General features: G+C 37.8%; 1 protein-coding gene across 50 annotated transcripts in view; it reads left to right on the top strand.

Annotated features, from left to right (window-relative positions):
• LOC144971354 (uncharacterized) overlaps positions 1 to 12500 on the top strand; it is a 187357-nt gene that overhangs the window by 70534 nt on the left and 104323 nt on the right. For all 50 annotated transcript variants that reach the window (XM_078912090.1, XM_078912096.1, XM_078912104.1 and 47 more), the window contains exon 3: positions 8252 to 8303. In XM_078912090.1, the coding sequence (XP_078768216.1) occupies positions 8270 to 8303 (34 nt within the window). In that variant the 5' untranslated portion in view covers positions 8252 to 8269. The remainder of the gene's footprint in view (positions 1 to 8251; positions 8304 to 12500) is intronic.

Below are 12500 nucleotides of genomic sequence, written 5' to 3' on the forward strand. Positions count from 1 at the left end.
GATCGATTTTGAAGGATGAACTTTTTCAAGTCAAATAGATATTTAACATTCAAGGTAAGGCATAGTAGAGGGTAATAAACAAAAATGAATGTAACAGCTTCAACAAGGAACAAAATACCAAACAAACGTTTCGAGCTCAAAACCCTTCTTCAGCCAACAACAAAAACGATAAAGACATAAATATATTACTAAATTCCAGTCTATACATACACTCATATTCACAATCAGTCAAACACTCCATTCATAAACACACATATTATACTACACACAAATACATAATATATATACATACACTCATATTCATAATCAGTCACAAACATAATTAAACATACACTTACACACACTCATATTCACCAGTCACACAAACACACACACACACACACACACACACAAACATAGACATGTTGTAATTCTATCTCCAAATACATACACGCAAACACATACACCCCCCCCCCCACACACACACACAGACACACACACGCACTTACACGCACACACACACTCACATACACACAGATATACAAACAAAAACACAGACATGTTATAATACTATCCCCACAGACTTGACTTACTGGCTTATGAGCCTTTCGAATTCTGTCATCGGACTGGACGCCTCGGCTGCCTTCAGCAGGTCGTGCTTTAGCTCTAACCAACGTTGTCGTTCCGAAACAATCGTCTGCAGTGCCAGAAGCTCCTCGATGGTGTTGAGATTCAGTTGCTGGTCTACAAATGTCCTTAGATCTTGGTTGAGCCGGACGGGTAAACAGCAATAGGCTTCAACAGTCGTGACGTCACTTCCCTCGTAATGACGCATAGTACCTAAGTAACTGGTTCTAAACTATCGGATCAATGGCGGACACCATTATGAAATGCATCTCCGACGAGCATAAGAGTATATCCAGAGGAGAAAAACATTATAAATCTGATCGTGTTTTGACTTTTATACCTTCTGATCACGTGATAATATGTAAATAAGTTCAAGCCAGCATGAAAAATAAAAAGTACCGATTTTCTTTGTTTAGAACCAAGCTGCTGGTTGATGGGCGTACGTGACAGCAGACCATTGAATCCTATTATAACAAGCTCACCTCGGTGTCATCGTCAATATTTAATTTAACAATGTTAATTTGCTGTTAAGGTTGGCAACTCTCCAAATTGAAATACACAATTTTAACACCAGCTTACACGAAATTCATTGGAAATGGTCAAATCAAGACAGACTTCATGTAACAGCTGCTGTTTTTGTTTAGCCTTTGTGTGTGTGCGTGTGTGTGTATGTTGTGTTGTGTGTGTTGTGTGTGTGCTGTGTGTGAATAATTTATAATTCAAGGCCTAATGTTTGGAATTCTCTTCCCCCCAAACTGTAAGAGATGAAACCATCTCCATTTTAAAATCTTAGATTGAAACATCATAATTTATTTTATGAGAAAATGTATCTTGTATTGATAGTATGCGCTTGGCTAAGAAGCTCATAACATTGCCATCCGGAAGTATAATGGACCAACACACAAAACTGTGTGTATCCATGAACATTTATAGTCGGGTTAATACAGTTCAGTGAGCATTACTCATAAACGCGGATGGCAAAAAACAATAACAAAGACCTGATTGACGTCATCTTCGAACTATCTATTGTATTGTCTGGGATTTATTTTGTTGTGTTAGCTATAAAAATGATATCTATTATTATGCATTGTTTTAGCACTTGCTCTTGTCCGTTTCACGCTATAGATAGTATGCGCTTGGTTAAGAAGCTCACAACATTGCCATCCGGAAGTACAACGTACCAACACACAAAACTGTGTGTATTCTTGAACGTTTATAGTCTGGTTAATACAGTTTAGTGAGAATTACTCATAAACGCGGATGTCAAAAAGCAATAACAAAGACCTGAGTGACGTCAACTTCATACTATCTATAGAACCCGGGAAATAACTTGCGATCCACGGGTCCATGGCTCTGGAAAACTACTGTCTTGACTAAGTCTGTCACCAGTACGCATGAAGTAGAATGACGTCACTGCAAGTCGGCGAGTCGAATCTCTAAAGTCCCGATGTTCACGATTGACAGATCAAAACTATGAAATCTAAATATTATGAGCATTGCACACCAGGATTTATTTAATTTTGGAAGGATAAGACCTCTGATTTTAATCTGGGCGGATCAGACCTCTGATGAGAGAGGGAGGAAAGAGAGAGAAAGAGAGGGAGAGAGAGAGAGAGAGAGAGAGAGAGAGAGAGAGAGAGAGAGAGAGAGGGGGGGGAAGAAGGGAAAATGTAGAAGGGAGAGAGATGGATTAGAGAAAGAGAGCGAGTGTGGGACGGAGAAAAAAAAAAAGAGAGAGAGAGAGAGACACACACAGAGAGAGAGAGAGAGAGAGAGAGAGAGAGAAAGAGAGAGAGGGAGGAAGAGAGAAAATGGAAGAAAACTGGAAAAAGAGAAGAGAAGAGGGGAGACGGAGAGAGGTGGGGATGAAGAGAGAAATAGAGAGTGTATGAGGGAGAGAGAGAGAGAGAGAGAGAGAGAGAGAGAGAGAGAGAGAGAGAGAGAGAAGGGAAAATGTAGAAGGGAAAGAGATGGAAGAGAGAAAGAGAGAGGGGGGGGGGACAGATAAAAAGAGAGAGAACGAAATAGAGAGAGAGAGAGAGAGAGAGAGAGAGAGAGAGAGAGAGAGAGAGAGAGAAACACTCCACTGGTGAATAACGTTTTATAACTGTATGAGCAAGAACAGCCGGTTAAATATTTTTTTGTTGTCTGGGTCGCTATGACCTTTTGCTGCATATTTTTATTTTGGGGTCCTGTCTCTCTTTCTCTTTCCCTCTCCCTCTCTTCTGATTTCTTCCTCTTCCGTATTCCTACCCTCTCTCGCTCTCTTTATTCGCTTCGGCGTAATACTTCGCGTTGTTACAGGAAACTGGATTAAATTTTACTTCTATGACCAACGCCTTTTTTATTTTAATATCTATTTTTTTTTCCTTTGAACTTTTATTTTGTCTAGCCGATGAACACGCGAGTGTGTGAATGTGTGTTATTATTTTGTGGGAGTTGCATGCCTGTGTGTCATGTGTGTGCATTGTGTGCATTCGTTGAATGTGTGTTGCTCCGATTGTAGATAAAACAACAATGTAGCAAGCATAATAGACAGGTGTGTTCATTTTAACTTCTTTTTACTTATTACTGATTTTTTTTAAAGTTCGATTTTTATTTTAAAGGTGTCATTAGTAATAAAGCGACATAACACCATGTACTGTATTTAACTCAAGCGACATTTAGCATAACCAATGATCAGACTGGTGGCAATTATCTCAAAAATATGTCTCCACCGGCGTGAGGTCATTGACACGGGGAAAGACACGCAGCTCAAACATGTTTATGTTCTTTTTAGAAGCTCTTGTATTCATTATTGTTTCCACTAAATTTTCACTAAATTCAACTGGGCGGAGAGGGACATTGTATTGATAGTATGCAGATGACGTCACTCAGGCCTTTGTTATTGTTTTTGCCATCCGCGTTTGTGAGTTGTTCTCACTAAACTGTATTAACCAGACTATAAAAGTTCATGGTTACATAGAGTTTGTGTGTAGGTCCGTTATACTTCCGGATGGCAATGTTGTGAACTCCTTGGCCAACCGCATTCTATCTATTAGTGTACTTGTAAAAAGCCATGATGATGATGATACTAGTAAAAATGATGATAAGGGAGGCCTTCCGAAAGATCCTACATCCCCAGTATTCTTTTTTTTTTTTTATAATGTTCTCATAGGGGGTTTGGGAGGGGGGAAACTTTTTAAAAAAAAGTCTCCCCCCTCCCAAACCCCCTACTAGAACATTAAAAAAAAAAAAAAGAATACTGGGGATGTAGGAGTTTTCGGAAGGCCTCTCGATGATAGCGATGTTGATGATGACGACGATAAGAGGAGATAATTTGATGACCTGCCGCTTATAATAATTCGATCGCAGATGAACTTTTAAACGAAGGTACCACGCACTTTCAATTTAAATATCAGAAAGATGGCATGTTTTTTTTTCCTTGTAGTTTTTCATTCTTCTTTGCTTGGCACTGGCACTGTTTCATGAAGAAGGAACGAAATTTACGCCACTCAGCTCTTTGTTATTGCTTTTAGTAGTTCTCACTAAATCGCATAAATTAGACTATAAACGTTTTTAAGGTTAGACATAGTTTTGTGTGTTGGCAAGTTTTTTCCGGCTGTCGGGTGCAAGCGAGTCTCGCTGGACGTATGGCTGAGTTCTTGGAAAATGGCTCTCACATTACTCAGGTGTAAAATGGGTACCTGGTCATTAACCTGGTCGTCTCTGTCGGAAAAATTGTTATATCGCTTAATAGGCGTCATGTCTAGGGTCTAAATGCCACGTTTGCTGTTGGTCAAGGACATTTTCTAACGGGCACATTTATTGGATATTGCGCTATATAAAAGCTTAAGATTTTTTAAATCTTTTTTCATAAGAACAAAAAATAAACAAAACAAGCTTTCAACACCAACACCCACCACACTTCCAGACACACACACACCACACACACACACACACACACACACACAGAGAGAGAGAGAGAGAGCGAGCGAGCGAGCGTACGTGCCTTATTCAGCATCATCAATAACAAAATATACAGTAACAGCAGTAGAAACAACAATAAATGTAATTTCCCCCGCTCTGCCCAAGGGGGCAGGGGGGGGGGGGGGGCTACACTCTAGCAGCAATCAAGTAATCTCTCTCCTCTCTCTCCCCCCCCCTCTCTCTCTCTCTCTCTCTCCTCTCTCTCTCTCTTCTCTCTCTCTCTCTCTCTCTCTCTCTCTCTATCTATCTATCTATCTATCTATCTATCTATCTATCTATCTATCTATCTATCTATCTATCTATCTATCTATCTATCTATCTATTTGTATGTCTGTCTCTCTCCCGCTCTCTCTCTCTCTCTCGCTCTCTCTCTCTCTCTCTCTCTCTCTCTCTCTCTCTGTGTGTGTGTGTGTGTGTGTCTTCCTTGCCGTGTATCTATCTACCTATGTCTATTTCCCACCTACTTATCTGTATATCTGGCTGTCTTCCTCCCCACATACCAACCAACCTACCTACCTACCTACCTACCTACCTACCTACCTACCTACCAACTTACCAACCACGCAACCGAAGGAAAATGAAAAAAGAAAAAAAAAAACAACACAAGAATCTCTCAAATGTAGTTGTTAACGATCATCACTAAAATCATAGCAGTAAAAAAATATTAATAAAAAAAAAAAGTTAAAAACACCCATAACAAAACAACAACAACAATAACAATAACAACATTGACCTTTAATACTAATTACATAATAAATTGATCAATGGCATCTCTGCATAAAAGTTACACAAAGCGTTTAAAGGCTTTTCGAACCTATTAGCTCTTAAACGATACGATACGAACAACAATAACAACAATAACAATAACAACAATAGCAACACCACCGACAAAAATAACAATAACAACAAAAACAGCAACAATAACAATAACAACAACAACAACAACCATAACAATAAAAACTAAAAACAAAAGAAAACCAGGCATCTATTTATTAATAACGAAAGAGGGGAAAAGGGAGTAGCAGAAGCAGCGATACCTACTGGATAAATGTAAATGTTTCATCCCTGGCTTCCCCTTCTCGCTTTTTTTTTTTTTTTTTTTTTTCTAATTCTGATTTTTGTTTCCTGTTGTTGTTTTGTTGCTGATGATGGTAAACAAAAATAGCTGTGGGTTTGAGGTCGCGGTGACTCCGTTCCGGTTTAAAATATAATACGTAATAAAATCAACACCTCACTCACTCACCACAAAAATGCCGCGTCGCTACACACTGTGCACACTTCATAGAGGTACACATCGCAACCCTCACAAACACACAAACATACACACACACACAAACGCATGCGCGCGCGCACTCACAGTCACAGACACATGCATAATACGCGCGCACGTCCCACCTCGTCATGATGAGGTGTGAGTGGTGTGCGTGCTCACTCTAAACAAACAATACAGACTATAATTCTTCAAAAGATGTATCTCGCCCCTTCTCTCTCTCTCTCTCTCTCTCTCTCTCTCTCTCTCTCTCTCTCTTTCTTTCTTTCTTTCTCTCTCTCTCTCTCTCTCTTACTCTCTCTCTCTCTTTCTCTCTCTCTATCCCTCTCGCTCTCTTCTCACATCTCTCCTCTCTCCTTTCTCTCTCTCTCTCTCTCTCTCTCTCTCTCTCTCTCTCACACACTCTTACCCACACTGACACACACACACACATACACACAAAGATCTTTTCCATCTACCTCCCATGTTGCATCTCAAATATTTTCTTTTTTATTATGTATTAAATGTCACCCTATTTCCAATAATATCTCTTAGTACTCACGCACTTGATTACACACATACTTTACTTCTTCAATGAAGTGTATGTTTTTTGGGGGTTTTTTTGTATGCTTTTGTTTGCGGTTTGTCTGGGTTTATTTATTTTTTATATTTATTTTTTCTTTGTTCGTTTGTTGTTTTTGTTTTGTTTGTTTTGTTTTTATTTGCGTGTGTATAGATGTGTATCTATTTATTTGATTGTGTGTGTGTGTGTGTGTGTGTTTGTTTGTGAATGTGTGTGTATGTGAGTGTGTGTATATTTGCATGTGTGTGTGTGTGCGTGTATCTACTTTATGTGTTGTGTCTTATTTCCTGATTTCTTCTATTACTTTTAAAAAAAGGAGAAATTCGGTGAGGGGGGGGGGGGGGGGTTGCGTAGTTAGGTGGTCGAGTGGTTAAGACACTGCATCATGACCCGGGAATACCCTAGTACGATCCCCTCTTCTCTTCGGGTACTTCTGTCTTGTTTTATTTATTTTTTTCCTCCATAAACATTGTTATTATCAGCGGTACGGTCTTTGCTTCGAACCCGAAAGGTACCTAGTTCGATCACACACCGCTGCGCTGTGTGGCATTGAGCAAGTCACCTTTGATTTTCTTCTTCTTCTTGTTGTTCTTCTTCTTGTTCTTCTTCTTCTTGTTCTTGTTCTTCTTGTTCTTCTTCTACTACTACTACTACTACTACTACTACTACTACTACTACTACTACTACTACTACTACGACTACTCCTTGAGCGTATTCAAAATCCACGCGTGTTACATCAGTCTTTGTTTCAAACTGTCAAGGTAAATGGGAACTAAGTATCATAATTTGGTTATATAATAAATTTAGAATGTTGTTTTAGCGTTGAATTTTAAGAAAATCCAAACATATGTACTTTTTAAAAATCAAAACCATAAAAACCTAACAAAAAACATGCAAACAAAAGAATTCAACAGCAAAATTTAAAAAAAAAATAATAACCCCCCCCCCCCCAAAAAAAAAAAAAAAAAAAAAAAAAAAAAACAGAAAAACAAAAAAAAACAAAAACAACAACAACAACAAAAAAAGAAATAAACCAAAATAAGAAAGAAACCCTCCCCCCCCCCCCCCCCCCAAAAAAAAAAAAAAAAAAACAACAAAAACAAAACCCCCCCCCCCCCCCCAAAAAAAAAAAAAAAAAAAAAAAAAAAAAAAAAAAAAAAAAAAAAAAAAAAAAAGAAAAATAAATAAAAGAAAAAAAAAACGATTAAAACATTTGAAATTTAGTAAGTAAATAAAAAAAGAAATAAGATACATGAATAAAAAACAATAATAATTCATTAACGAGGAGAAAGCATACCAAAACTAAGTAAACCAAAATTTCCTGATAATAATAATAATAATAATAATAATAATAATAATAATAATAAATAATAATAATAATAATAATAATATAATAATAATAATAATAATAATAATAATAATAATAATAATAATAATAATTATAATAATAATAATAATAATAATAATAGAGCGCACGGTATCATCAACCATGAGACTCTTGGCGCTTTACACAAAATCATAAGCAAAACTCTGACAAAAGTTTTTCAGCTGTAAAAAAAAAAACAACCCACATACCAAGAAAATAAAGAAACGAAAACAACAATAAAGTAAATAAACAAACAAACAAACATGATTGATGTCTGGATATTGAATCAACATTATTATTACATTCCATTGTTTTCTGGGTTTTTTTTTTTGTTTGTTTGTTTTTTTTTGGTTTTTTTTGTTGTTTTTTTTGTTGTTGTTGGTTTGTTCTCGTCCGTGGAATGAACTTACATTTTTGCGTGTTTTTTTTTTTCATTGTTATCCCCCTTTACTCTACTTTTTTTTTCTTTTATCCCCAGCCAGGAGGTCAGAGTGACATGACAAGCCCGCTGGGCGTGGCCTCCGCTGCTGGTAAGTTACCCGAATATTTTTATTATTATTCTATGAACTATTGATGCTCTGCGCTCACAACATTTGCCAACCGGATATCACGAACAAACGCACAAAACTATGTGTTACCGTGAACGTTTATATTATAGTCTGATATGGTTTAACGAGAACTAATCTTTACAATGGTTGTCTAATAAAAACAATAACAATGAGTTGAGTCACGTTAATGCCGTTCTGTCTAGTGACTTTCTCATAACATACTTTTATAATATATCAATTTAGCATTGTTATTATTTTAATGGGCTAATATAAATGATAAAGGTTTTTTTAAAAAAACAAAACAAAACAAAATAAAGGAAAACGTCGTAAAACCAGAAAACAAAAAGATAAGAACAGATAAGTAGAATAAAACCCATCCACAATTCAATGAGGATCCATGGCACAAAAATAACGTTTCTCATAAAATGTTTAATTGTCCATTTACCACAGTTATATTGTTAAGGTGTCATTGTAAACACTCCATTCTGTCCTCACTCACCCCACAGTGGGTATGGACCACCGATGAAACTTTTCCATCCTCTTCTATTCTGTCGTTGGCTAGTCCTCATCCCACAGTGGGCATGGACCACTGATGAAACTTTTCCATCCTCCTCTGTCGTTGGCCAGTCCTCATCCCACAGTGGGCATGGACCACTGATGAAACTTTTCCATCCTCCTCTGTCGTTGGCCAGTCCTCATCCCACAGTGGGTATGGACCACCCTTTGAGAGCATTTTGAGCACGGTTTGTGGATATTACATTATACAAATGCTCAAAATTTATTTTTATTTTAACTCATCAAAATGCCGATTTTCCCTTATTTGGAACTTGGTTTTGACGGTTAACACTGAACTATGATAAAAAGTACCCCAGTCGCTCTGTCAAACAACACACCTGCCTTACTTCTACATCTGCGGCTTTGACACCCGCTTTTCCAAAGATCGGAAGGTCCTGGGTTCGAGGCTCGTTCGGCGCATAGTTGAGTCCTTGGAAAAGGCTCTTTACTAACATTCTCTCAGATTACTCCGGTGTAAAATGGTTGTCTCTATCGGAAAAAAGCAACAAAACCATAGGCGTCATGTTTCGTTCTTGTGTTATGTGTTGCTGTTGTAAAAGCTCTTGGAGCACGTTTAATGGATATTGACCTATATAAAAGCTCATATCTACTTTCTTACCCTATGTCACATGTGTCGAACGTTCAAAAATGTCTCTTGTTTTTTGTCACATTCGCATGCATATATATTATATATATATATATATATATATATATATATATATATATATATATATATATATATATATATATATAGTATGCGCTTGGCTACACATAACATGGCCACCCGGAAGTATAACGGACCAACACATAAAACTATGTTGGAACATTAAACGTTTATAGATAGAATTAAGTTGACGTTATTCGGGTCTCTTTTATTGTTTTTTTTTTTTTGCCATCCGCGTTTATGAGTAATTCTCACTAAAATGCATTAACCTGACTACACACGGATAAGGTTACACATCTTTTTATGTGTTAGTCTGTTGTGCTTCCGGATGGCAATATTGTGAGAGTCTAAGCCAAGCGCATACTACAATCTGTGGTCAGGTTAATACAGTTTAGTGAGAATTACTCTTTAACGCGGATGGGGGGGGGGGGGGGGGATAAATAAATTAAAAAATAACAAAGACCTGAGTGACGTCAACTTTATTTTATCTATAACATGGATATATTATATTATATATGAACTCCTTGGCCAAGCGCATTCTATCTAGATAGATAGATAGAATGCGCTTGGCCAAGGAGTTCACAACATTGCCATCCGGAAGTATAACGGACCAACACACAAACTCTGTGTAACCATGAACTTTTATAGTCTGGTTAATACAGTTTAGTGAGAACAACTCACAAACGCGGATGGCAAAAACAATAACAAAGGTCTGAGTGACGTCATCTGCATACTATCTATATGTATGTGTGTGAGAGAGAGAGAGAGAGAGAGAGAGAGAGAGAGAGAGAGAGAGAGAGAGAGAGAGAGAGAGATAGAGAATTAGGGGGGGGGGGGTGGGGGGAGCATTTACTACGGATTTCACAATGTCTCATTATTCCCCCAAGCAGTCATATGGAGCCATATTTCCATCTCATATAGAACTTTTCACCCGTTAAGCGTCCAAACTTGTACCAACTTTCTTATAATACTATACGCCAATTGCTTATAGCCGGGTACTCATTCACACCTTAGTCGATTGGGATAATGTATGTAAAGTACTTTACCCAAGGACATAACTTCGTGATCGGAATTCTCCTTGATCAATGGCACTCATGATGATGATAATGAGGATGATGATGATAATAATGATGATGATGATGATGATGATGATGAGATGATGATGATGATGATGAGATGATGATATGATGATGATGATGATATCGAAGCCCACGATGACGGATGGCCCTGACTACGGACAGAGGTGCACATACGAGATGGAAGTCGGTTAGGACGAATTCGATCCCTCGAGGGGGCGGGGATAAACTCCTCGAAACTGATGGAAAAGTTGCCAGGTTTCTCCACCAGCAAGAGGAGACACTGGGTGGCAGCGAATCGGCAAAATCGCTTCATCAGTGGGGACTTTCCACCTGTCCAATATATATATATATATATATATATATATATATATATATATATATATATATATATACCCATTGTGGTAACTAGCCGGGTACTCATTCACACCTTAGTCGATTGGGATAATGTATGTAAAGTACTTTACCCAAGGACATAACTTCGTGATCGGAATTCTCCTTGATCAATGGCACTCATGATGATGATAATGAGGATGATGATGGTGATGATGATGATGATGATGATGATGATGATGATGATGATGATGATGATGATGATGATGATGGTGACGATATCGAAGCCCACGATGACTGATGACCCTGACTATGGACAGAGGTGCACATACGAGATGGAAGTCGGTTAGGACGAATTCAATCCCTCGAGGGGGCGGGGATAAACTCCTCGAAACTGATGGAAAAGTTGCCAGGTTTCTCCACCAGCAAGAGGAGACACTGGGTGGCAGCGAATCGGCAAAATCGCTTCATCAGTGGGGACTTTCCACCTGTCCAATATATATATATATATATATATATATAATATATATATATATATATATATATATATATATATATATATATATATATATATATATACCCGTTGTGGTAACGAGCCCGAAACCGCAGAGGATCTAGTTGAATGGTGTATTGTGACGAAGCTTCCGGGTGGGTTTGCGACGGTGCACGAGTGCGGTAAAGCATTTGCTGAATGATGACCCATTCATTAAAGAGGAGAAAGATCGTCATAACATAGGAGTGTGAGCACCAATAGAAGCTGTCTCCGATGACAATGATGATAATGACAAATGGTGACGTTGCTTTTTCTTTTCAACCCCCCCCCCCCCCAAGTGCATTCGTTTATTCTGTAGTATAAACTGTGAAAAAATTGGAATTCAAATACATTGATAATTTTTATTGATTGTACGCATGATACGAGAAAATAATCAGAATTACGGTGATAGGAGGGACAAACCCATTATTTTTTTTTTTAATGGAAAAGAAAAGAAGGATCTTGTCTGGAAAATAAAATTATATTTGACCGTACCTTTTAATACGTCAACACATCGTGACCTGAATGAAGTTTACCAGTTGCCAGATAGTTGGTATTTTAAACCAAAAAATGAAAAGATATAATTTGTTTTGTAATCCATAAAAGTAATTAATTGCTGCTTAACGGAATTTAAAAATAAAATAGTGAACGTAAAGGGCCATCTGGATCGAGGTGAAAATGCAAAATTTATCTCTCTTTAGGGTATCATTCAGTGCTGTCGACGTGCAGGTCTGATAACCCACATTGTTAGTAGGGCTCATCCGTTGTGATGTAAATATCCTCATTCATACCAAAGCAATGTGGCCAACTCAGTGACCTCTTGTTGCTATGCCTGTCAAGCTATTGATGGTTCCTCTGTGATCTCTTGTTGCTATGCCTGTCAAGCTATTGATGGTTCCCCCGTGACCTCTTGTTGCTATGCCTGTCAAGCTATTGGTGGTTCCTCTGTGACCTCTTGTTGTTATGCCTGTCAAGCTATTGATGGTTCCTCTGTGACCTCTTGTTGCTATGCCTGTCAA

Source organism: Berghia stephanieae, chromosome 4, assembly GCF_034508935.2.
Source record: "Berghia stephanieae isolate SIO BIC M18660-M18661 chromosome 4, UCSD_Bste_1.3, whole genome shotgun sequence".
NCBI lineage: Eukaryota > Metazoa > Mollusca > Gastropoda > Nudibranchia > Aeolidiidae > Berghia > Berghia stephanieae.